This window comes from Seriola lalandi, unplaced genomic scaffold (assembly GCF_002814215.2).
Source record: "Seriola lalandi dorsalis isolate HSWRI2012SDOR001 ecotype SW California unplaced genomic scaffold, Sedor1 jcf7180002054989, whole genome shotgun sequence".
Lineage (NCBI taxonomy): Eukaryota > Metazoa > Chordata > Actinopteri > Carangiformes > Carangidae > Seriola > Seriola lalandi.
The window spans coordinates 80,769-108,123 of record NW_019525538.1 but is presented as its reverse complement, the minus strand read 5'-3'; the positions used below and the strand labels follow the sequence as shown (position 1 = coordinate 108,123).

General features: G+C 43.3%; 1 protein-coding gene across 1 annotated transcript in view; it reads left to right on the top strand.

Moving 5' to 3' along the window:
* Nucleotides 1–1,954: 1,954 nt before the first annotated feature.
* hs6st1a (heparan sulfate 6-O-sulfotransferase 1a) overlaps nt 1,955–27,355 on the top strand; it is a 55,839-nt gene continuing 30,438 nt past the window's right edge. Inside the window, exon 1 of the mRNA XM_023396994.2 lies at nt 1,955–2,796. Within this exon, the coding sequence (XP_023252762.1) occupies nt 2,297–2,796 (500 nt within the window). The 5' untranslated portion in view covers nt 1,955–2,296. The remainder of the gene's footprint in view (nt 2,797–27,355) is intronic.

The window sequence follows — 27,355 nt, the reverse complement described above, 5'->3', positions numbered from 1 at the left end:
TGAGTGGTGAATGTAATCTGCTAAATAAAATTCATATAATGCTTAATAAAATTATATATTTGAATTCTAACATTGACCTCCCTCCAAAAGTCAACATTTCACATGCATTTTCACAGACACCTTTAAAGAATAGCTTTTGAATGGTCATTTTCCTCCAAGGTTGCATGTTTTTTGGGCAAGACATTAAATAATAGGGACTTAATTTGAATTCTAAAGTACTGTTGACCTGAACATTATTTAAAAGATGGCAGTGGCTGCTTGAATTAACCCAAAATCGTTCGATTTGATGAAAGTAATCTCCCCTGGGAATCAGCCAATGAATTTTAAGATTTTATACCAGGAAGATAAAAGCATATGATTTGATGTTAGCGAAGCATTTTTACAGCCTAAATGTGGACTTTAAATTGATTTTTCATTTCATGTGACTTATTAGTGGTGATCTAGAGGTACATTCAAAAAAGAAAAAAAAAATGGGGGGCCAAAAACTGTCCTCCGGTTTGTCATAATACCACAAAATGAAGCAAAAATCTGTATTTTCAGGAAAGCATTAATTTGTCTTTTTGCCAGGTCTCTTTTGACACAGGGCCCCTCTGCAATAGAAGGCTTGAGAGTTGGGTAAAATTGCAGGAGCCACTTTAAAGCCTATTTCCGTTTTTGTTGTGCTTTAGTGGTGGATATGAGCAAACACATTGATAAATAATCAAATTACCACAAAGTAAATGCCACACAGACAACCAGGAGCCTTCTGAGCCACAGATGGTCTGGGACCGCAGGGTAATCCATCCATTCCTATAGCAGTGCATTGTATTTTATAAGCTTTTCATTGGTTTTGTATAGCCTTTAACTTAATCTGCAAGGTAGTTAAATTAATGTTGTGCAGTAAAAAGCATAGTATTTACTTCTGATATGCAGTGGAATAGAAATATAAAGTAACACACAATTAATATTCTCTAACTTTGACTGTGCAATCTTTGTCAAACTGTGGCTACAAGTGGCAATTGCAGAATAATAGCCACAACTGCTTCACAAAACTAAAAACCATAATTTTTGACCAGCCAAAAAACTGTGTGACACTAGTATAAGTAAGGAAGAGAAAAAAAGTCAGATAAATGACTCATCATGTGAGACTTACAACAACATCTATCAAAAGCTTGTGAACATTAGCTAACATTTGTTAGCCGACAGTTAATAGCCTTGAAAAAATGTGAATGATAAGTTGACTGAAATATCTACCTTGATCTACTAACTAGACTATCTGCAGGAGAAATAATGGTTTGATTGAACTGTGCAAGAGTGTGTTTTATTACTTATAGGACTTTAACTGTTCATTTGAAAATGAAAAAATATTATAATATATTACTTTCAAAAGAATCATGTAGTCTCACTTCAGTCATAGTTGTTACTTTAGTTTAGTTTATTATATTTATTTGTCAGGGATCATGTCGCACATACTCCACATAAACATGAACGCACCACTGAAGTACAGTATCAGTTATGGGGAGTCCTCCATGCTCCATTTTGTGGCCATAGTCTTGCAGAGAATCCCCATGTACAAAATCTAGTTTTCAGACCTGATTGTTTTAGTTTATATTGTGCTAATTGTTGCTAAGTATTTTTATCTTTTTTTGTATGTGTCACGTGATTATTACACAAACCTCAAGATAGGGTTGTATTATAAAAATACCGTATTTTTAGGCTGCAGCCAAAAATTATCTTTATTATTAATACATTTAATGGGATTTTGTTTTTCGATAATCTATCTATCTATCTATCTATCTATCTATCTATCTATCTATCTATCTATCTATCTATCTATCTATCTATGGCTACTTGCTATTGGCTGCTGGCGGATGACGCGGTCGTTACGCGTGAACCAATAAATTAAAGCGACTCTCCCTTTCACTGTTTTTGAGAGAGAGAGAGAGGGAGAGAGAGAGGGAGTGAGAGAGGTTGAAAAGGTAGTCTTCGCGCTGCATCCGGGGAACACAGCTCCATGGAGATGCAGTGAGTCCGTGTGGTGTAGACCAGAAACCAAAGTAAAGTAAACGGGGGAGGGTCGGCTACGGGGGGGTCTTTAAGCGAGTTACAATGCGTCTTTCACGCCGTTGAACGGTCTCGGTGAACGATGAGCCAACTTCGCCGGTCGTCTCGAAGCGGAATGAGCCACTCTTGAGCCCCGAGAACGAGTCCTTATTGGCGGGGGAGAGCGAGAATGAAGAAGCCGAGCGCCCTGCTCCCTGTTGTCGGCTTGACTGGGAAATGGTAGCGTACTGTAGGAACCGCACTGGGAAGGAACATGGTCGAGAGGAGCAGCAAATTCTTGTTGATCGTCGTCGGATCCGTGTGTTTCATGCTGATTCTCTATCAGTACGTGGCCCCCGGGGTGATCAATTTCGGCTCCCCGCACGGTTATTTCACGGAGGAAGACGAGGGGGACATCTTCCCCACTCCGGACCCCCACTACGTTAAGAAATACTACTTCCCCGTCAGGGACCTGGAGAGGACGATCGATTTCCAAATCAAAGGGGAGGACGTGATCGTGTTTTTGCACATCCAGAAGACCGGGGGGACTACCTTCGGCAGGCACCTGGTCCAGAATGTCCGTCTGGAGGTCCCCTGCGACTGCAGACCGGGCCAGAAGAAGTGTACCTGCTACCGGCCGAACCGCAAGGAGACCTGGCTCTTCTCCCGGTTCTCCACCGGCTGGAGCTGCGGCTTGCACGCCGACTGGACCGAGCTCACCAACTGTGTGCCGGGGGTCCTCAACAAGAAGGAGAACAAGCAGAAGAATCAAAGGTACGACTGAGAAATGTTTGGTTTATTGGCTGTAGATTGTGAGGAAACCCAGGTGTGAGATTTGGGTTATAACCCGCGGTTAGAAATTGAGACTGTGCAGTAACTCTTTGACATATTCTTGAGGTTTATATCACTGCAACTTTTAAACTTTATTACTTTGTTATAATATGTCATTTTAGATGAGTATTGCGGTGATGACACAGTATAGAAAATAGAACTTGAACCTACATTGAGGTCATTGCAAACTCGCAAAGCTGTGTTTCTGCAAGATAAAATTTGAATAATCTAATCACACTAGACTAAAACTTAAATTCAAACTAATTTAAAATGACTTAATTATCCGCACTCCCTGTCTACTTTGATAATCCTGCTTGGTACATATCTGAGTCTGGTCTACAAAACAGCCTTTAATGCAGTCTTATTCCTCTGGAGAGGCAATTATAATAGGCCTAATCTAATGGTAAATTTTAAAGCATTTCTTCACACAAAATATGAAAACTTTACAAGAGTATGCAGCTATTTTTAGTCCCAATTTATACCACAGGAATGTAAAAGTGACACCAGAGACAACATAACAGAAGGTAATATAATGGTGTTGTAATCCCATAACTGAATACCACAAACACACTCAAATCCCCCCAGTACTTTAATGAATAATGCCACATTGGTCGCTTTGTTATCCTAAATCAAAGGGTTTTTCTCTTCACTGGGTGGGACCTTATTGTGACATGGATTGAAAGAAAAGCAGAATGGGAAAAGAAAGGACTGTGTGAGCATCTTCCTGAAATAGTCGGTTGATGATACACGTTGAAAGACAAAATGTTGATTGACATTTGAACACTATACGTTGTCAAAAATGCCGCGGGAGCTCAACAGTGCCTCTGACAATTGTTGATACGTGCCAGTATCAGGGTTTCCTCCCACTGAATCCCATACTGAGATTCGGCTGAATTTATTTCCAGGCAGGGGAGTGTAATACATCCAGGCAACATTTCCATTCAGTAATAATCCCCTACATTGACTGCGAGGTATCCAGACACGACGCGCATTCTTATGAAGTTATAACCCATTTCTTCTCTGCGCTTCCCCCATTGTTGTTGCCAACATATTGCATCCCTCACTCAGACATATTGACGGCTGTATCAACTTCCATTTCACTGCACCCTTGTGGTTAAAGGGTACGCTTGTTGAATGGGTTATGTGTCTTTGTATTGTCTAAGCTTGTTCAGGAAAATGTTTTTTGGGCTATGGGTGATCGATAGGACAAAAGGGTGTAAGAAAGATGTGGGAATTTAAAAGAAAAGAAAGAAGCGTTTCTCGCTTCTGTGCCTATCTGTCTGGCAGCCAGGCGCGGTGGAGATGTCAGGCCGGCTGCTCCGCTTCCCATGGCTGCTGAAACTGGGGCTCAGAGCTGCAGGCTGGGCAGGGCAGGGCTGGGCCGGTAAGGGGGGTGGGGAGACGGGGGGACCCTGCGGGGGTTTGGCTCCGCTCTAATCCGGGTGATTATTACCGCTGGGACACACACACGTACACACACACTAGCACTGGTATTTGCTGTTGGCGTCGGTCCTGACTCCCGTGGTTTTCCCCGGTCAGAGGTGATAACGCGTCCGGCCATTCTGCATGGCGCGCTGAGATATCACAGTGGATGCAGGATAAACGGCCTTTCATCACTTTGTGAGCACTTTTTCAAAGCTTGTGTGTGTGTGTGTGTGTGTGTGTGTGTGTGTGTGTGTGTGAGCGAGAGAGGGTGTGTGTGTGCACCTGAAGAGGCCAAGGGAACAGAAAGCGACAGGGAGGCAGAGTAGATGAGTAAGGTCTACGTGTGTGAGTGTGAGAGCAGCAGAGAGGATCTTGCCTCTGGTATAATCGACTATCCTATCACTCCTGACAGAAGAAACAAGGGACTATAGGCTTAATAGCACCCTGAAGAAAAACAGTGCTGCTCCATATTACATGCAGCTCCACATCCACTTTCCTCTGAAGAGAAACTGGAAGCACGCTCTCATTTTCTCTTCGTCTGTTTGTTTCTTGTTCTGTCTCATTGCCTCTTTCTCTCTACATGTCCTTCTGTCTGAGTGTGTTTAAGTCCTTGTGTCCCTCTTTGTTTGGCTCCCTTGTATCAATGTGGCAATGCTTGTTTAGGGACATTTGTCCTGAGGGCAGTAGCAGTGCGGTGAAGGGCCCAGAGAAAGTGTGAAAAAGATCATCTGTGTTTACAGAACGGTGGTGAGGGGATTTCTTGGCGCAGTGTTGTACGCATAGCTTTCAAGTCGGCTGTGCGTATTGTCAGTGTGACGGAAACAAACAGTCTGTCACCCCAGCCAGTTTTCAGTGGCTGACACATCAGATACCTGCCCACATAGTAGACGAAGGTTTGGAGCTGTGTCTTTTTCAACTTTCAGGAAAGAAAGAGGGGGGGGAGAGGAAACAGCCTATCTAGAAATCTTTGACCACGCAGCAGCTGCAGCAGCAGTTCTAGTGTGGAGACCCAGCGTCTCTCTCTCTGCAGCTGTGTTCTCTTCAAGCTGTCAAGTGCATTTTACACAAACGTTTCATACGCTGCAGAAATAAAATGTGAATTAGGACCATTTCTATCAGCTGGATTCAAGCACGTATAAGTACACCTCATGAAAGAGAAAAAACACACTTCCACAGGGAGAAAGTCAAGAACAGCTGATGAATACATTTGAGGAGTGGTCAGCACGGGAAACGTTGTAATTGACATTTACTTTACTTGACGTTTTAGTTTAATGACAAACACGTGTTTATGTTTGAACCATCCCAGAAAATTACCACAAAATGGTAAAGAAAAAAAACAATGCCGCAGGTTTCTAGAGGGCAGGCTGATGTGCTCACATTGCTGGTTTTGTCCGATCAGCAGTTCAGATTCCAGACTCAAATTTATTCCGTCTACAAACGTAGAACAGGAAGAAATCAGCAAATAGAACCTATGTATGCAAGCTCAACAGTTTCCCTTTAAATAAAAGAGAGAGACAGTTGTTCAGACATTTCTGAATATCTGTCTGAACTGTTTGGTTGTATCGTTTACCAGGCCTGTTGCCATGGCTGTATTATTCCTTGATTCTACAGATGGGTCTGCAGAGACATTGGAAATTGGATTGAATATGGTGGTTTTTCAAATTCAGTGTATCATAAATTGTGGGAGAAAAAAAAACCACTACAATGGATAAGGCTCAGTTTTGTCCGGTGACAAATGTGTCAGCTTTAGAGGCAGAGGCGCATTAAGTAGGAGCGAGCAGCAGTGAGATGAATGGTTGGTAATAGGAGAGACAGGTCTGTCTTTGATCGGTGATGAGATGAGATCGAGACGAACAGTGGCATTGTGGGAGAAAAGAACTCACATACTCAACAGAGCGCCACTCAGAGTGGATTTGTCATTTCCCACCTCTTATATCAGTTTTAATGTTCCTCACTGATCCCGTGGGACATACTAATACACACACACACAGAGTACACACACACACACACACACACACACACACACACACACACTCACACAGTAATGAGTGTGTAGAACAAACACACACAGACCCTAATGCAAGGCCTTAGAAATGGGGCTTCTAATTGGTTAAGGAGGTTCCTATCACTTTACTCAAATTAGAGCCACACTTTCAGATGGGGGATACCATCTGTCTTGTGTGTGTGTGTGCTTGTTTGTGCACATCTCAAGTGTGTGTGTGTGTGTGTGATTTTAATCCTAGTGTGTCATAGAGCGTCTTGGTAAGCAAAGTGATGGGGCTAATTTTACTGCCTCTATCTCAGTCCTCTCTCAAATCACTGCCTGTTTTTCTCTCTCCATCTCTTTCCCTCCTACCTCCTCTTCATCCCCTCTGCTTGCCTCTAAAACACTTTCCCTCCCTCTCCTTCCGTCCTTTCCTCCCTCCTTCCTTCCCTCCATGATGGTGTCACTCTCTAATCAAACAGCAGGCTTGCTTTCCGCTTGGTGGCTTTATGGCCGGGAGCTTTCTCTCTATCTCTCTCCTTCACTTTCCCCTCTCTCCCTTTTTTTTCCTCCTCTCTCCATCTCGGCCCCCTCGTCTTTCTTTCTCTCCTTTGCCATCTTTCTCTCCCTCTCCCTCCGAGCGTGACTACCGCATTAGAGGAAATGTCTTTTCATGGAAGATTTGCTGCAATTTCCAAAATGGCCGCTTTGCCTAATGGACAACTGCCTTGGTTCTAATGAATGATTACATGTATGAGTATGAGGGAGAGGGGGCTGGAGGGGGAGGAGGACGATGGGGGCAAAGAGAGAGGGACAGAGGAGTAGATGGAGGCGATGAAGAGCAATATGAGGAAGATGATGGGGTGAGTGTGGGACAGGAGGCGCGCTGTCAGGGAATGATTGAAAAGATAAAGGATGGAGGGGTGAAAACGTTTAGTTTCATTGCTGGGGAGGGGGCTAGTCAATTAGCACGGTTGTCAGGCACTGGGCATTACTCTTCTTTGAATAGGTCTGTTTCAGATTCACAGCACAAATCACTGCACTCTAAGATGGCTCTGTGTGTCAGTGTGTGTGTGTGTGGCGTGAGAGCGGATGCGTGTGCATGTGGTAGCCCAGCATGGTGCCATCAGCCAGCCAGCCAGCACAACCCAGAATCCAGATGAACTCCAGGAAGCTGCAGAGGCGGCCCTGGCTGATTGGCATATAGTACAAATGTGTGTGTGTGTGTGTGTGCGTGTGAATGTGTGTGAATGTGTGTGAATGTGTCCATGTCTATATAAGTGCGTGCGTGCGCTCATGTGTAGCCAGGCAGGTCGGTGTTAATCCAATCAGATTAGCTGGGTTTAAGCGCTGGCGGCCAGGCGCTCCAAAGCTGGTTACGTCCACTCATCCTGCAACTGCGGCTGCAGCATTCCCGACAAACATTCCCACATCCCTTTCGGCCGGTTGTTCCCTGCCTGTTTTACCGGGCTCACATGGCCTTTAGTTATGGGATGAGCCTGCTTCTCTTACTGGAAACCAGCTGGGTTTCCCAGTGGTGACTTAACACCTGGACCAGCCTGGCTAATGTTAACTGTGCGAAGAATGGGCACATGCTGAGGCGTTCACAGACATATTGTGAAAATTTAGCAAACATGATTGTTCCCTTTTAATGCTGGAGCCATTCATAGATTAATTAACTTTTCAATGGTCACAAACTTTATCAATCACAAGCTTTACAATCTATTAATTATTGTGGTAATTTGGTAAGTAACGACTCTTTGTCGACCGGTGAGTGAGTTAAAGATGTCATTTGGCCTCTGGTAACTGGTTAAAAACACTTTCTTTTTGGATATTTTAAACACTAAACCAATGGTTCCCAATCTCTTTTGACTTCTTTTACCTTCCTAAAACAGAGCTAAATGTACTTATGACTTCATGTATGAGTGCTAGTTGTCACCAGTTCAACCAACACGTAGTTCTTCCCTCTCGTGCTGTTTTATTTGAATACTTTCTTGAGGCCAGAATTGGTAAAATTATCCAGTAAGCCTTTCCAATGTTGTTAATCAACCTTGCGATCCTTTTAAATTTATATAACGACCCTTCGGTGGTTTCCCGACCCACAGGTTAGAAACCAGCGCGCTGAACCTGTCTCTTATACACATCTTATCAAGGATGCAAATGAACTGATATAAAACCAAACTGCTGAAAAGTGTCTGGGTAAAGTCTGTGGATTATTGTGTCCACTGGAGGATCGCAGAATCAACACTCAACTGAAACTGTCCAGAATGCAAACCAGTACGTTCAAGTTGAGTTAAGACTGATGCCGCCATTGATTTGCCCCAGCTGTTTCCCCTCAGTGCATTGTAAAGACAATACGCGGCGAGGGATCTGCTTGACCGCGGATGATGGTCTGTATTGGTGGTCTGTGAGGGGTTATCTTTGCTCTGCTTGTAAGCCCTTTATTATTGATTAGCCGTTATAGATCGGTGAGGGTTTTTCATTGATTGATAAAACTTGAATGATGCTGACACAGAGCAGAGCTTTTCCAGACGTGTCCGGCTGTACGTGCAAGACGGCAGATGGGAGAGAGAGAGAGTAGTAAAGAAAAGCAAGAGTGATGTGTTTCTTAATCATTACACAGCCTCTGTGGCTCTGTGTGTCACTCTGTCTCTTCCACCCTCTGCCACTGACTGTCAAATGTCACCCCACCGCCACTGCCGTCGCCACCAAAGTGATTCCGCGGCCCTGTGGACAAATAGCCGTGCGGGGAATGATTAGCAGACATTTCTATGGCTGGTAATGAGGGGCGCTACGCTGCAGCAGCTCCGCCAACAGGATTACTGTCTATTGATTAGCCTAGCCTAGCATTAGCCTTGCTAGCTACAAGCGACTGAATGATTAGTGGGCATTTCTATAGTGGTTAATGAGTGGTGCTGCGGAATGCTATGGTATGCTATCCATGAGAATGGGATTACAGGCTATTAATCAGACAAGAGGCGAGCTGAAGTCATTAGCCAGTCCCGCGGCAATGTCAGTGCGTCTGTGGCTGATCCTAGATCCTGGTTTCTAAATCGGGTTTGGCCTCGCCTCTGTCGTCTGGTCTCCAGCCACATATCGACCCCGAGTGTCTGTCTCTCTTTTAACACCCCCGCTCCACCCCGTGGTGCCCTATTCCTTGATGGCACTCTTCATCTTTCCCCCTCCTTCACTTCTTCTGAGCTGGAGAAGGACAGAAGAGAGAAAGACATGCCCAGGGACTGATCTCTGCGTCCTCTCACAGCACTGTCTTTTCATGTCTGTGGATGTGACAAGTCCAGACAGGATGTGACCCGGGAGCTTCTCCTCATCCATCAGCCCGAGCGCCTCTCATTTATTTGTAAACAAACAAATAAATGCATCTATTTTTCCGCATGCGTGTGTTTATGAATAAATACATCTATTCATGAAGCTGATGTGTGTCTGTGGGAGAGTGTTTGTATGTATGCGAGCGAGAGATGGCCAAAGGAGGCATGTGAACGGAGTGGAGAGGCTGACAAGCGTGTTAATTGAATTGTGGGAAAAATGCAAATCCTGCACTGCCTCTTTGAATTAGGGGGAGGAGTTTTAACTGATTGGGACTGTCTCCTCTTTAGACACACACACACACACACACACACACACACACACACACACGCACATTGAGCTAACTTTTACCAAATCCCCAAAAAAGAGAATGAATGATAGCGTTGTGTCTGCATCCTTCCCTTCACCTCATCACGTCTTTTTCCCCAACAGGCCTCTCCATTTTTCTGACCGTCATGCCATCCCAGGATGTCAGTGTCTTTTGTCTGTGTGCATGTGTGTGTGTGTGTGTGTGTGAGAGTGTGGGTGTGCGTGCACATCTGTGCATGTTAGAGACCCACCAGAACGGCTAAAGAGCTGATGCCATTCATGGAAAGACAGAGCGAAAGGGAAAAAAAAAACACAGATTCCTCGTTCTGCTACACTTGGTCTGTCTGCTTCACTCCGGGGCAAAGCTGTACATCTCCAGAGTTGCCCCTTTATGAAGCTGCACACGTTTTTCTGTGTGTGTGTGTGTGTCTCTGTGTGTGTCCGCTGCCTTCATTTGTGCATTCAAGCAGGGGTTGCATGTGTGCGGGTGCATGCCGTGTGAATGTGTGACTTGTGCGATCTGTGTTCACAAGTCTGTATGGTGATTTGATGTGTGTGACTGTGCGTTTGGTAAAGCACAAACGAAATGTGTCACTGTTGCTTCCGTGTTCTGTCTCTCTCATACTTTAGGCTGAATGATAAAAAATATCTCTAGAATAACCAATATCTTACGGATATTGGTATCGTCATTTGAATTGTGAATATTTTCTATATTTCTAGTGTGAAATAAGGAAAGTTTGTACCAAGCATAAACTAGCAGAACTCTTCACAAAAGGAAAAAACACAAAAGGTTTTTTCAAACAGAGGTTTGACAAAAAAAAAAAAAATGACTCAAGCTCCACTTATTTGCTTTTTCTAGAGCTTTTCTCCCCATGTAACCATGAGTTCTGAATCCCATCAGCTGCAGATGAGATTGAAAATGTTTGTAAATGGACCTTCAGTTAATGGTTATTGGTCCAATGTTTTTAAAACCAGTTAGTCCAGTTAGAAACGTCAACTTACAAGTAAACCTTTTTAAGATGCCTCATTAATAAAGCTGATATTAGTTTAATAGTAAATAATTCAAAAGTTATTGTGACGTTTTATTGTCTTTAGTGTCTTTGCCTTTGAGAAAAAATGAAGCATGTTTCAGGGGTTTACTTTCCATAGTTTAAGGCAAATTGGAATCCATTACAGATCTTGTTATTAGGCCTATAAGTTGAAACTATTAACAAAGTCATCATAACTTGAGTTTGTCCATATGTGTAATATTCACCAACGCTCTCTTCTCATATCAGTTTTCCATTTATTCTTGTAGTTGTAAGTGGACAGAACTGTGTTTCTAGACTGCAGTGATTACATTACAGACTTGAGCTAGCTGTGTTTTTTCAGCTTGCCAATGGACTGGCTTCTTTTATCGAACCTTGGTGTTCGACCTCACAATGGGGAAGGGCCTTTGGGAAGTTGTGCTAAAAAACAGAAACACTGATTAAACTACCAGTCTTGAAACTAACATGTGAAGCGAGTCACATGACGCACTGTTGAGCAAGACTCAGATCCAAGGGTGGATTTTTAGTTATTTACGTCATTACAAATGTCAGCATGATTTTGAAATATGTTCTTGTACTTCTGGAGGCTCTACTTTCACTTTCAGCTTGCTATATGTTGCACAGTGAGGCTTCTTCTTCTTCTTGGGTGAAAGCATCTTTAGTCGAGCATAAACGGTGCATACATGAGCATGCAGGGAGGATATTAACCAGACCGCTGCCATGGGTTTTCATTTTTGCACTTTCACCAGTGAATTAATGAATGGAATGAATGATTAAGTACAGCTGTCCAAATTAGCTGCAGACCGTTGTCTTTATAGCTGACAAAACTGTCGCCAGCTTCACTTTCATTCCACTTTTATTACACGTTGTTGAGGCATTGTTGTCATGTCATTAAAATGGCAGCTGTTGTGATGTGAAAATTACACTTACAAATAGTTATTTTGATATGAAACAGATTTTCATTGTAACTGCTCACACTGCACAATCATCCACATCACCCCTCCACATATACACAGGCAAACTCTTTTTAGATCCAACATATCTGGTCTAAGGAGGGTTAAATAAATAAGTCGCCTCATCTGGAAATCTCAACACAGCCAATTGTGGAGCTAAACAGCGAAAAAGTAGGACAGGCCTCTTCTGTAACTGCTGTAAAGAGCAATTGAGAGAGCGAGGGAGTGTCACCCTGCTGAATAAAGGTCAGTATTAAAGCTAATCCAGTTATACTATTCTTAGTGTCTCTTCACCTCTTTGTCTCTCGCTGCTCTGCCTCCTCCTCCTCCTCCTCTTCACCCTGCACGGCACGGTGGATCTGGGCCACGAGTATGTAGGTAGATGTGTATAAGAGACAGCCACCACACTGTCGTTTTCGGTTCCCAGCACGTGTCAGCTTCCTCCAGAGAGAGGAAGTGATGTGTCAGGAAGGGCTTTTATCCGCCAGTGATCTGATCTGATGTGAGATTGAGATAAACACGGGAGGAGTGTAGTGTTCTCTCTCGCTTACCCTGGGGAACTGTACTTTTTTTTTTTTTTCATCTCTATTTTCCTCGTGTGCACAGATAGAAAGGAATCTGGTGGTCTTGGGGTGATTGCCAAATTACAAAGGTAATATATAGAGTGTGGGTCTTACATACCCATTCAGCCACTCAACTCCTGTGATCTGCTGTGAAACCTTACAAGATAAGTTTAGGAAGTAGTCTTGTAACAGTGAAATCTCCGGTTTGATCCGTTTCGACATGTAATATATCTGCTGACAGCCTTGAGTCGTCCGTCAAAGTGTCTTTGAGAAAGAAACCAAACCTCAACCTGCTCCCATTTTTTTAATACTTTATTCTAGGCTCTCACATAAACGCAGAAAACCTATTGAATCTCTTTTAGTAGCTGCCGCGCATGCCGTCTATACTGTTGTGGCATTCGGAAGATTAGTACATGAAAAAAATACAAAATATATCAATATTTCACATCTCGCCTTGGGTTGTCCTAACAAGCACATAGACTAGCTGTTAAGAGTTTAATAGGAAGGGAAAACCCAGTCCCGCTGAGGGTAGACTATTTTCAGGAGTCAGTGCAGTGTCTTAAATTTAAAAGGGCTTGTGTGTGTTATAGTAGATACACATGGAGAGGAAAGGCTAATACGTTCATCAGCTACTCATAAGATCCAAATCAAGGCAAATATTTTTAGATAATCCCTGGACCATCATGTATTGGTGAGGAGTCGAAGCGCTTCCTCTTTCCTGCTAAAGCCTCTGCCCCACTCACACTGGGCTCTGTGTATTAAACCTCAGACAAGACTATGAGTCTACAGCCTATTTTACAGTTTTGACCCACTGATTGCCTTGATCACCTGCTTACATATACTTGTTTTTCATACTGTAACTATTGCACATTCTCCCATTTTATTGTAAATATTCTATTGAAAAAAATAATCTATTTTATATTTAAGCTCTTACTATGTGAACACCTACTTGGCAATAAACATGACTCTGATTCTGGTCACCAACGTTCATCATCAACGTTCATAAAATCTTGAGGCATTTCTCTCTGAATCACAAATGTGAAACTGCTGGTGCTGCTAGAGGAAAAACCAGGGGATCCATTAGAAGTCAGTGGGATCCATCCTCTGGGGAACATAAATGTCTGTACAAAATTTCATGGCAATCCATTCCATGGTTGTCGACATATTGAAGTCTATAGACTAAGGTGGTGGAGGTTGCTCCCAATTGCTGATGTAATGTATCATTGAAGGATAAATCAGTCGACTCCAGCTGCCAAACTGGCTAATAACAGTCTGAGATGTTTGAATCATCGACCTCTCTAATTGCATGTACTGGACGAATCAAGCCAAAACAGTCACTACGAGACAGCTTTCTGGGAGGCCACCTGTCATGTTGCTGCCATCGAAACAGCAAACAGCCATGGATGCTGGTGTCATTCTTAGAAAGCCAAGAAATTGTTGGTGGTTGCTCAAGAGTTTCCTCAAAGAGCTTTCAGAAATGAATGTATCATTGTGCCCTCAGTAAATTAAAAGATCTTTCTGTTTAATTTAAGCTTTCTTTAATCAGGGAAGTCGGTGCAAAACAAATCCTTGTGTACACTGACATCCTATTGAAGGCAAAATCCCTTTTCCTCACTAAAAGGGCAGCGGGGGAGTGGGGTTGAATGAAGGAAACAATGGAAATTAGGTAGTTAACACATTTAAACAAAGAAAAATGCCAAGGACATAAGATGAAAAGGCTAATCATTTGCAGAAGGCAATAGAAAACCAAAGCAATGACTGTAATGCTACAAGAACAAGAGGAAAACCACTAAAAGTAATTGAAGTGGGGTAGCACAGTTAGAGTATTGTTTCACAAAATCTATGTCTGTTTGTTTCCGAGTGTCCACGGCAATAAAAGAAGGAGCGTAGAGGCATTTGAGGCCCACGAAAACCCAAAGACCTCCGGGCGGTACGTGCAGTCCAGAGGGCCTGTTCCAGGAAAGATGACCCTTCATCAGGTCTTGGGTTGTTTCCCACTTGCGTGAGGCGGCCTTTTGCATGTTGAGCGCCACAATGCAAATACTCGGAGGCACTCATGCAAAAATGCAGACCACGCTCTCTCTCTCTCTCTCTCTCTCTCTCTCTCTCTCTCTCTCTCTCTCTCTCTCCCTCTCTCTCTCACACTCTTCCTTTGCTACCACACACATTCTGCCTCCGTCCCTCAACTGACTTTATGGATGTTCACTGTTTGACGTTTTCCCTTGTTGAATATACCCCCCTCCTGACCCCCTGTCTCTTATACACATCTCTTCACGCTTGACCAGCCTTGCTGTGACTCTTGACTTCAAAGAGCTACTTCATTCATCAGTCACTCATCAGAGAGAGAGGGCCATTCAGCGCTGCGCTAAAAGAGAGGGAGGGAACTAGGAGTGAGTGTATAAAAAAAAAAGAGAGAAAAAAAAGAGGGGGAACGAGTGTATGAAAGGAGGGCACGAGAGAGAAAGAGGATCCGCTCTTGACCGCGGGGAACCTCGGGAGTCACAAAAGCAAAATAGGGACACACTCCCACACATCTACACACCCATACAGAGACACTCTCAACACACACACACACACACACACACTCTCTTTTTGTTTTTGTCCTGCTGGGTGTGTGCAGATGCAGCACACATGATCCCTTCGTCCTTTTTCTGTCCGCCCGTCTTCTTTCTATCTCGTCTTTCCCCCTCATTCTTTTCCCTTGAGCCGGCAGTACAAAGGGGTGTCGGGGCCTGTTCCTTCCCGTAATCCCTCACTGCACCTGGGCGTGTGTTGTTTCAAATCTTTTCCACGCCGAGGCCGTTCTCCGAGTATTTCTAAATCTCGCCTTCTGTATTTTCATCGCCTTTGTGCTCACTGACATTCTCCTTCTTCTTTTTTTTTTTTTTTTTTTTTCTTCCATTCCTCTATATTTTGAGGTGGCTGGTAAGCTAGTTTTCAGGTCAGTGGGAATTGCTATTGCTTCCCCTCTCAGCTGGAGTCTGGCTCACACTCAACTGCACACACAAACACACACTCACACACATACACACACACACACACACACACACAGATATGCATGCTTTTTTTTTTGTTGTTGATTGCTCTCTCTTTGTGCGAGCGGTCTACACGAGACATGTGGCTGTGTGGTCTTGTATGCACGGTTGCCTGACTTGTAAAGATGCATTTGCTCGTAGGTGTGCCAGGTCTCTTTTCATCCGTCTTTTGTCTCTTCATTATTCCATCGCTTATTTGTTTTTCTCCCCCAAGTAATAAGTCATAACTGAAAGTCTGTCACGCTCTGTGTGCCGCTCGCCTCGGTCTGTTTTTTTTTTGTGTTGTTCACTTTTCTGTGTGAAGGAGGATTCTTTTGTCATTCGCCTTGTTTGTGTGTGTGTGGGTGGATGTGTGTGTGTGTGTGTGTGTGTGTGTGTGTGAGCGTTTACCCAGATTATCCTTTCGTGAGCAGCGAGCAGGTTTTGATGTGTGTCACAAGAATAAATTCTGGTTTTATGTGAAGGTACTTGTCATGAATTATGTGTGGTTGAGTCAGAAACTTAAGAGTTCGGATGTATCAGATCATTTTTGTTCCTCAGAAGCTTCTCACACAGCCCGAGGACGTTAAGAAGTTTGGAAATTTTCTTTCATTTCAGCAACTAAGGACTTCAGTTACCTTTTTTATGTTTTAGAAAGTGAAAGTACATATTAATGTGCTCTCAACTTTCTAGTTATTTTTCTTCATTAACAGTTTCCTGCTTGAAAAATCGGAAAATGACCCAAAGATCAGTTTATAATCACATAAGAAAACTAGCAAATCAACACAATTTAAAGGCTGTAAACAGATAATTTTTGTAATGTAATGTTTTTGCTTGAAAAATAATTTATTGATTATCAAAATAGTTGTCAATAAATATCCTGTCGACCTTTTGAAGGCAGCTGTGAAGTTTCTGTTTGGACTCACCTCTACTCACCAATTGAGTCACCTGTAGATCAGTGAAATGATGTGAAACCATTGACAGGAAGGAACAAACAGAAAAAGGAACCACATCGCCTCATAACGCTGCCAGTGGTGGAGAAAAAAAAAAAACTCTACAGGGTACCTTTAATCAGCTTCACTGTTTGAGCTTGACTCTCAATCAGATTGTAGAGTAGATATACTTTAAGGTGAAATGTTAGATAATATAGCTTGGAATGGATTTGACCTGAAAGTTACCTCTCTATACGGCTTGGATAGGAGGATATGAAAGAGTTAGGAGCTAGCAATAACGCTGTATTACAGTTAGAAGTTCATTTTTGTAAACTCCAGCTCAGACGCTGTTCTACCTTTTGTTGAGTTTATGATGTTCAGTTTGTGCTGACACCATGGCAGACAAGTGTTAATTAAACTCTGGTAATGTGGGAGCTGTATTTAATTGTAGTGTTGCGTTGGACTACATTACATTTACAGCTGCTTCTATTATTGTCTCACCCTTCTTTATATAAGTGGCAGCAAAGAAAACATAGATTTGTAGCATTTAACAGAATCTGTCTGTTATGCTCATTCAACTAATTAAACACCTGAATGCATCTTTTTTTTCCCCCATGTTTTAAAGAGCAAGGGAATTATAGTGAAGAGGAGAAATTGTACCAACTGACAATCCATCAAGAATCTGGCACGAGAACTAGCGCGTCCGCAAACCACAGTGTTTGGATTTCAAGAGTCAAATACCATGTCCACACAGTCTTTATTGGGTCAAAGCTTCACCATAGAAGACACACACACACACACACAAGCTGCCACGTGCCAGCGCACACCAACGGCCACAAAAAGCTCTGAGAAAGCAGGTGTGGAGACCAACATGAGTCACAGGACTTAATAAAGCAGAGGAGGTGTGTAATGGTTAATGAAACACCTAGTTATTGTTTTTTCTTTGTTATTCTGATGGCTAGAATGAGAAAGTGTGTGTGTGTCTGCCTATGTTCAGGCAGCTGCACATACATAGAAATGTAAGTATTCATAAGTGTAAATCAGTGTGTGAATTACGTTCACACACACGGTCCAATGTGTTGAGTCAGTCAAGTTCTTGTAGGCTGAGAAACATGCCTGCCCTGACATGCCTGAACAACACACACAAACACACACACACACACACACACACTCTCGCTCACCACACATACGTACATGCATAGACACAGTAACTTTGAAAAACGGAGAAAGTGGAGATGGGGGTAGAGAGACGTACAAAGAGCTTAATAAAAGCGCCGCGGAGGAGGAGGACACTGGAATGGAGGGATAATTGCGTTCAAGTAGGCAAACAGAAAGAAAGGCCGTAGTGAAAGGAGAGATGGAGTGAGCAGTTGGCGGTACAGAGAGCAAAAAGAAAGCATGGAGTAAAAAAAAAAAAAAAAAGGAAAAATGAGGGCAAGAAGGTGAGGAAAAGTATCTCTTCGTCTCCCCCCTCCTCCTCCTATGGAATGTTAATCAGCGTAAAGAGGTCAGCCCTTTTGGCGTTTCAGAGAGTGTGTATTGTGTGTGTGTGTGTGTGTGTCTGTGTGTCTGTGTGTGATGGGGTGAAAAGGTCGGACATGGTGTTCTGGCCTTTTGGAGCCTTGTCTGAAGTGGTTGAGATGAACAACTGCACGCAGGGGTCCATTACAATGCCCTTTACAACATTCTTTACAACGCACCCCCAGCCACAAAATTCAGATAAACAGTTCTTTGATTAATCAGTTCTGACAACATTATCATGATAATGAAGCGCAATATCCAGTCCGGAGATAAAGAATCATGCATCTATTCATCTATAAAATACTGATGAGTTACAGCCTTTTGTTTTCAAGTTGTCTTCCCCGTCTGTTGGTGTTTTATAAGCGTAGCTGTCAGCTGTTTGAAAACATAGATTTATAATGTTAAACCCAAACGCTCCACGTTCATACCCGTCTCTTCTTCTCTCATACATCTCAGAGAGGGAATTGTGTATCCAGTGGGTTAGCTATGGCAGGCAGACACAGAGGCTTGCCGGTCATAAAACTGCCAGAGGATCAAAATGTTTCATGAATGGCAGTGATTTAAAATGTGTTGTGTGTGTTTTTTGGGGGTTTTTTTGTATTTTTATTAAAGGTCTGTAAGGTTATTTCAAGACAGCATTAGCCGGAGGGTGAGAGAGAAAGGCTTGCGCAGTATTGACAAAAACATCATAGGTTTTTGTTTTCTGAATTGTGCACTTTGGCATGAGTTGAATTGCATTTTGACACAGTATTTTTATTTTTTTTCCCCACATTTGAATTAAAATTTCACTGCTTTAAGATAATACATAATGCATAAATGAAAGTGCAGTCGTGAGACAGAGGTGCTTAAGGATTTGCTCGGTTTAAATGTGCTGAAGGATTTTTCTCCAGCATGTATCTTTGTTTACTGGCCAGAAGATTCTTCACAGCACCAAATTAAGTTGTGTAGGAAGCTGTCTGAAACATATTTTATTTTTTTTGCATTTAATAATAATAATGAAAAAAAATCACAGCCTCAAGCGATTTGGAAAATAGCAGCAGTCAGTATTGAATTGCCCTTTCTTTATATGATTCATCGAGCAGTCCCAATACAGAGGCAGACTTGAGACTTGAAGGTCGCAGTTATGAGAAATCATAAAATAAAGTTGTCTGTCCATTTCTGTATTAAAAACAGTGGTCAGTTGCTGTGGACATGCAGTTACGCACTCAGAAACTGATTTATAAGAGCTGCTGTAATCAACATTTCTATGTTGATCACATGACTAATTGAATGTGAAAAAGTTCACCTTTAGTGACTTTCTGCTGTTCCCTTCATTTCTATGGACAATTTAAGCATTTTGCAGCTCAGTGTTTTGTTTTTTCCCCCCTGCAAATTCACTGCTTTGCTTCATTCCCACGTCTCTCATCAGTGGTGTTTCCAGATGTGGGTAGCTGTTTTTCAAACATAAAAAGCTCAGATAAATCCACTGTACACTTCCTGTTCAGCACCAAACACCAGGCAGTCAAAGTTAGCGACTAGCTAGTGGCGCTTTTAGCAGCTTAAGTGCTTGTTATTTTCTGTAGGAGCTGGTGGGTCCAAAGGTAGAACTGAAAGAGAGTGAATATTGGACTTTGATTTGCCAGGTGGTCAGACACATGGCTCCAGATGAATGCTAATAATGTGTAAGTTTTAAGGTGTGCAGCTTGTTATTCCACGTTTGAATATATTTTTGGCGGCTAAGCCATTTTCATTCATATAATTTTTCTACTTGTGTCATTCAGGTCACGGATCGGTATGACTGTCATGACATGAAGCAACACTGACATACACTTGTGCATGTTAAGTCCTGAAGCTACTATCTACTCTTACAGATTGAATGTAGCACCAACACACAATCTTCTTTATTTACCTACACAAAGCAATTGCATTTAACACTCTCTGACATTCCTACTGTGATGAAAATCGGGTATCAGTGGTGGCAAAGTGAAGCGCTAGAAAATGGTTTTTCCACATGAGAAAGAGCTACTTTGTCCTGCATTTTATTTTAAAGGCTTGGATTTCCTTGGTCAGTCCTCTCTCGTCAACTTATTTTACACATTTCACACTGATTGCTGTATTTCCTGGGTCACTAGTCTAATGTGAAGAGCGCCAGTCTGTGTTGGTCTCCTTAGCTGGGGGTCATTTTTACAGCTAAATCAGTTGGAGCAGCTTTTTCAAACTAGAAGTGCTCTCCCCTTATTTCAGTTTATTGGGCCGTATAAGAAAACCGGGCTGTGTAATTTCACTTGGGAGCAAAGCAATCGGACCAGGACCTTGTTGAGAGGCTGTGTTCAGTACATCTCGCTGCACCTCTGAAGTGAAAATTGTTGGGGAGTGAGGATGAGATCTGACCACCATCCATCTCGACTGCACAAACACTGAGCAGTATGGATGATGCAGAACAGTCCCAGTGGTTTAATTTCCGTTTCAATTAACCGTATTGTAAAACCGAGAAATTGAATAAAAAGGGGTAAGTTAATTATTCAGAATCTCATTTTAGAAATAGTGGGATAATCCTTTGTTGTACATTAGGATGACAACAGGCACAATTTCTAAGGGGAGTGCAGTAATCAGTGCAATGATCCACATCCGCAGCAGATGCTGATGCGTCATGTTTGTTTAGCTGTTAAGGAAGTCCTCTCCAGCTACAAACATCTGACTAACAAAGTAACAAGGACCAAAGGTCCGTCCCTTTTAGTCATCAAAAAAAAAGTTTTAAGAATTTAACATAAAGTACCGTCATCCATTTATAATTAAATAATGACAGAAATAGCCTATTTTGATCTGACTAGTATACTGTGTACTCCTATGCCACACAAGTGCCTGCATTTTGTCACCGCACTTCAGCTTTTGTTGACATTTATGCACACTGTGCAAAAAATACCAGAGCTATATTTAGTCACACAGTTAAGAAACATGACAGTGAACAGATGGAAGGCTCTAAAACATCAAATCGAAACAGAGAGTTTAGAATTTAAAGGTCACGATAGACACGCAAGATCATGTTTTCATAGTTTTGGCCATTAGGTTAAAGTTAAATGTCATACATGTTTTAAAACAAACTCCAAAGTTAGTTAAACTTATTCAGAACAGAAAATGTAGATAATTGGTAAAAGGATTACCCACAGCGGAGTGGTGGAAGTATTCAGCTCCTTTTTCAAAAGTAAAAGTACCAGTTATGGGAAAATATCTGGAAATGTAAAAATCACTTTGTGTATTCACTATTTTCTGACAGAATGATTAATTGATTTATTGAAAAAATGATCATCAAATGTAGTTACTTTCCACTGCTGCCAAACTGCCCGCTGTAAACATTCATCACAGTTTATAGACTGACCTCCGCAATTATGTTCAAAGCAACAAAAAATGACAAATGTTGTATTAAACCACAATCAATGGGGGGGGGGAGTGGGGGTGTGTGTGTGCGTGCGTGCGTGCGTGCGTGTGTGTGTGTGTGTGTGTGTGTGTTAGAGGATAGGGACTGAGCAGCTTCAAACTCGTTGACTGTCTTCTCTGTGCTCTCTGTGCAGTGTCACTGAATTGAGGTTAGAACATGTTGTTCATTCCCCACTTTTGTATCCAACGATCTCTGTGCTTGAGAGTGTGTGTGTGTGTGTGTGTGTGTGTGTGTTGGCTCGATAGTAACGTTGCATTTTAATGCGTTTATACATATGTATGCCATACACATGTTAGCTGTCATCTTTGCCACATCTCCTTTTGATTAATTCAACTTTGAGGTGAAAGTAAAGTGACTTCGATGCATGTTCACCTACCGCCGCACACACACACACACACACACACACACACACACACACACACACACGCATGCAAACGCACATATACTCTCTTGCTGGCATATGGTTTCTGACAGTGTTGACTGCTGTGGATATCTGGAATGGGATGTGGTCCCTGTGGAATAAGAGATGCTATCTCTGCCTCCTCTCGTATCTCTCAGTCTGTCCCTCCCTCAGTGTTTCCTTGTGTCTCTTGCCCCGTCTCTCATTTCTTACCTGTGCTCACTCTGTCATCTCTGCATCTCTCTCCGTCCCTCTCTGTATCTCTCTCTCTCTCTCTCTCTCTCTCTCTCTCTCTCTCTCTCTCTCTCTCTCTCTCTCTCTCTCTCTGTCTCTCCTCCTCTTCTTCTCCCTTCCATCAGATAGAAGCCGACAGCTGCCATCAGGCTTATTTCAGGCACTGACACGCACCCGCTCTCCCTCCCGCTTCTTTGCTTTCACACATTTTTTCAGTGTTTGTCACTCCGTCTCATAATTTCTCCATCCTTCTATCTACCTGCTTGTGAGAGAGCGTGTGTGTGTGTGTGTGTGTCTGCAACTTGGATTGGTTTCTGATGCTTTGGGCCCTCACCAGCAGAAGATTTGGAGGAAGACAAAAGCAAATCTGGGAATCACTCCTCTGCTACTGCTTCCTTTCTACCTGTCCATCTGGTCGCCTATACTCCAGGGATGGCATTTTCTCAGCGAGGGTTTGTGTGCGCTTCTCCCCAGAGTGTCAGCCTCTTTTAGCACACGTCTCTCATTCATTTATAATCATGTGTCAGGGCTTGCTGTCCCCCATGGTTGCACAAATTCCCAGCTTTCGGCGTGCTATCTCTGTCATACCCGACATGTCCATATGTCTGCTAGTCCATCTCTCTCTCCCTCTTCCTGGTTTATACATCCGTCTACCTGTCTGTTTGCCGGCCTGCCTGTCACTCCTTTTATCCAATAAATAGGTCATCCACCTATCAGTTTGTCCTTCTGACTGGCCTTCCTTCCTGTCTGCCTTGTTTGTGCCAGTCCGCCGTTCTTTCTGTTCATTTTTTCCCACTTGTCAGTCTGTCAAATTAATTCTTCTGCATCCCCTTAAATGAGCCAAGGAGTGGCATTTTGAGCCATTGATCTCAGACGGTGTGATTGTTTGGGGATTTCATATGGTTGTCTGATGTTTACACAGTGTCACCCAGTTGTTAGGACATGCCGTGGTGCCCTCGTGTCAGTGCAACTCATTATTTACCTTCACTGTGTTCATCCTGTCGTCCTCCTCTATGTGGCCTCTTCACACAAGCCCCATCTCTTGTTTCTGAGACACACACACACACAAACTCACACAAACACATGCACTTACAATCTCAGGTCACACACACAAGCTCCATGTGTGCTGATTTACTAAACTAGTTAAATGTTAACTCGACTTTGAAGGTCTGAAGGTCTTTGTGTCTGCGTTTGTTCTCTTTCGCAGTCTGCTTCCGTGTGTGTGTGTGTGTGTGTGTGTGTGTGTTTGTCATCCCTCTGCCGCTGCCTCTTCCTTCCATTCATGCGGCCTGTGGGACTAGTTTGTATTTGTGTGATTTCTTTATAAGTGTGAACAGTGAATCAGTGTGTGTGTGTGTGTGTGTGTGTGTGTGTGTGTGTGTGTCATCACCTGCAGGATGTTGTTTTCCCTGAGCTGTCTCTTGTGATCTCTCTCGCCTCTGAAGAGCCTCTTCTCTAATTTCCCACCATTCTGTATTCTCGCCATCCCTCCTTCTTCTGCCTTCCTCTCCCTCCAGTCCCTTATCTCTTGTTTGCAGCGGAACCAAGCCCAGAAACAGCACCTGTGTGTGTGTGTGTGCGTGCGTGTGTGCGTGCATGCATGCGTGCGTATGTGTGTATGTGTATGTGCGTGTGTGCATAGTGCACTCTGGTGTAGTTAGGAAAGGTGTTTCTCCATGTTCCACCACCCACCCGTCTGTTTTCTCCAATTCATTTTTCTATCCTCCATTTACTTTCTTCTTGTCCTACCTTTTCTCTCTCTCTCTCTCTCTCTCTCTCTCTCTCTCTCTCTCTCTCTCTCTTCCCCTTCTCCTCCTCCTCCCTCTCTCCCCTGAGTGGTCTTCAGTTTTACAATCTGTTGAAAATCTGTGTTTCCAGCCCAGCGCACTGCTTCCTGCTGCACATCTAAGTGTGTGTGTGTGTGTGTGAGTGAGTGAGTGTATATTCATCTGCATGGTTACAGTGTGTGTGAGCCTCTCCCTGGTCTCTGGTGCATCGGGCCCCGCTGCGGTGTGCTCTTGTTCAGTCCACTGATGTTGACATGAAAGCACAGAGCTCTCTCCTTCTTCTTCTCCTTCTTCTTCTTGTTCTTGTTCTTCTTTTTCTCTATATCTTTTTCTTTGTCTTCACTTTTTTCTTTAACTAAGCAGAGGGCCAACGCAACAACAACAACAAGAGCCAAAACAATCTTCCATCACCAGTATGCCAGCCAGAGTCTGATGCTCTGCTCCCCAGGCTGGCAACTACAACACAGACACACAGATATATAATTGTCTCAGCGTGTGGAGTTGGTAAAAGAACTGTCGGTGATGGGAGCCGCGGAGACTTTGGGGTGCTGGACTCTCTTCCATGGATATTTTGTCAGAAGCTGCTTTTCTTTTCTTTTTTTCCTCCCCTCTCTCTTTCTTAATTTTTTTTTTTCTTTTTTCCTCGCCTTGTTCTGTACCTACTGTACGCCCGCTGGGAAGCAGAAGAAAGGATGACCCAGATAGGGTGGAGAACGAATGATGAGGAATGGAGGGGGCGCTGAGGTAGAAAGCGCCAAAAAAGTGGGATTGAGAGAAAGGGAGGGGGTTGAGGGGGTATGGCAGTCAAGAAATTTACTGGTGACACCTGCTTCATGTCAGCGCTTCGTCGAAACAGACTCTTGCTCGTCTCTTTCCTCAATCTGTCTTTTCTTCTTCAGTTTTTTTTTTTCTGCGTTCGTGAAACGAAAGGATGAGGGAATAGGAGGGGACAGACAAGAACATGTCATGCAGGGAGGGAGCGAGGCAGCGTCCCATGTGTGCCTGTTTGTGTGTATCAGTGTGTGTGTGCATGTGCATGTGTGTGTGTTAGCATGTGTCTGTCTGAGAATGGGTGTGTGTTTTGAAGAAGGGATTCTCAAACAGCATTATTAACTCATCTGGGTTTTGCATGAGTCGCCTCCCATTCTCAGACAATGCGCACACAAAAGCACACTTTTAACACACACACACACACATAAACACGGACACGTGCATGCTGAGAAAAAGCGGTGCAGTGCGTCTTGACAGCTCCCCAGGCTCCTATCCTGGAAAGGCGAGACAGGAGAGCAGCGGAGCATGCTGGGATAGTAGAGGACCCGGACGTTCATCTCTGAGCCCCCCAGCTCAGTTAATACTTAATGTCCCAGCGTATACACACACACACACACACACAATATCATACACACAGTCACAGTATGAAGACGTGCACACTCACAAACACACGTGCACGCCTATACACAAAACCGGGAAGACATGCCTACACTAACACACACACACACACACACACACACACACACAGTAAATAAAATATTCAGGAGTCCATGAAATAATGATGAACATTGATGGAATGAAACTTGCTAATTTAACTGGGACCCTCTCTTTCCTTTGTTAGAGAAAGACGACAGACAATGACTTGAGACTTGGATTCACACACACACACACACACCTTCACAGAAGTAATCGCAGCAGGAGAGCAGAAGTGACAGCTTATGGGCACCGCTGAGATCAGGTTTCTGAACCAAAGTGTTTTTATTTTTTCACAGCACCTGTCCCCTCGGAATTAAGGCACGCTGATGTACCGTGCATATGTGTGGGCGTGCGCGTGTTCACTTAGTACATATCATAGTGGGTGCATTTGAATTTTACAGCAGTTCGATTGTAAGTATGTATACATGTGGTGTGTAAGTAGGGCAGCTGTCCTGTTTCCTTCAGTGCAACAGCTTCAGCAGCGAGTGGGAAGTGCAGCGTTATTGCCATAAAGATTAATAATGCTGGCTGCCATTTGTAGCATTGAGATAGAAGTTTTGTAATCAGTTAATTAAATCAGCTAATTAAATCAGTGTTTGGAGGCGAGCGTGTTTTTCACATTTTGCTTTTGTGAATGGCGGCAAACAGTTGGACGGAGATGGAGAGAGGAAGAGCAAGGAACCAAAGGAGAGACAAAGAGGGAGAATCTGAGGGCCTGTTGAAAGCTGAACATCTTAAACAACGATAAGGGCGCAGGACATGACGAATCTGTGTCCGGGGTGACGTCGGCGCATCTGCACGTGTCTCTGCATGTGTGTTTGTTGAACGGAGGTCATGAGTGTGCGTACGGTCATGAGTATTTGTGTGTAAAGTGCGTATTTTCAGAGAGCATTATTAACTCATCTGGATTGCGTTCTCCCCTCTGTGTGTTTAACTTAAACACTTTCCAACACCAACAACATCACATTCCCCAAGTGGCAAATTTTTAAGTGTGTGTAGTGCACATTTTCCACTGATGTCAGCATTTGGACGCAGAATTACCTTTATAGTGAGCGTTGTTACAATAAAATGCTTTCTCCCCTTATAACAACCAGCATTAATGCTACGCTATCCAGCACTGATTGTGCTCTTTGCTGCTCTAAGCTGTCAGATAGCAGCGGAGGCGCAATAAAATGTTTCCTCTTATATTCATGAATTCCAATTTAGACAATTACTTGAGCAGCAAGACTTGAATTACAGTAAACTTCACATTTATAGCCGTTTTCAAAACACAGTTAAACACAGTTAAAAGCTTTACAAAACATTGAGGAAGGAAAGCCATTAAAATTAATAGTATAATGAGATGAAACTGCTAGACATGAATTAAAAGCATGACTGCAGGAGAATAATATGCGAGAACACAGCCAGAATCAAACCAAAACTAAATAATGTGAAAGCTTGCCTGTGAAAGTACGTTTTTAACAAGTGAATCCAAAGGAGGAACTAATTTTTTTTCCCCAGCCTAAGCTCCTCAGGCAGCGCGCTTAAAAGCCTCAGAGCACAGACACCACGTCCAGGCTCCAAGGCTTATTACTTGCTGCAGTGCCTTCAAACTACAGCGCATTAAAACCAAGATAGCAAGAGTTTGTATCAGCATTCTGTTCGTCATGACTCAGGGCTGTTTGGAGAGGTAACAGGGTTGGACGTTTACTGAAGGGAAGAGTTCAAATTAGATTACACATCTAACATGCAATAGTAAGGCATTTGTTTGAGCATGTGCCTATTTGTGTATGCAGGACTGTTGGGGTGTGTGTGTGTGTGTGTGTGTGTGTGTGTGTGTGTGTGTGTGAGAGCTCGTACATGTGACATCGATCACTTCTCATCCACCGGCGCTCTATAAGTGGGGGATCGCCCGCAGCTCGGCAGATTGGCACTCCAGATCCCTGTTTGTGTTGCCCTTTAATCTGTCCCCCCACATCGCCGGCATAATCCCTCCCCTGCCGACATGCGCAGACAGGTGGAGGTTGCGCCGGGGTGTCCTTGACCTCTGCTGCACGGTGGGACTGGATCAGACCGGATCAAACCCGACTCACTCTGTGCTTGCGTGTGTCGGAGCCGGAAAGAGCTACAGGTATCAGGGAAGCTTTTTTTTTTTTTTTTTTTTTTT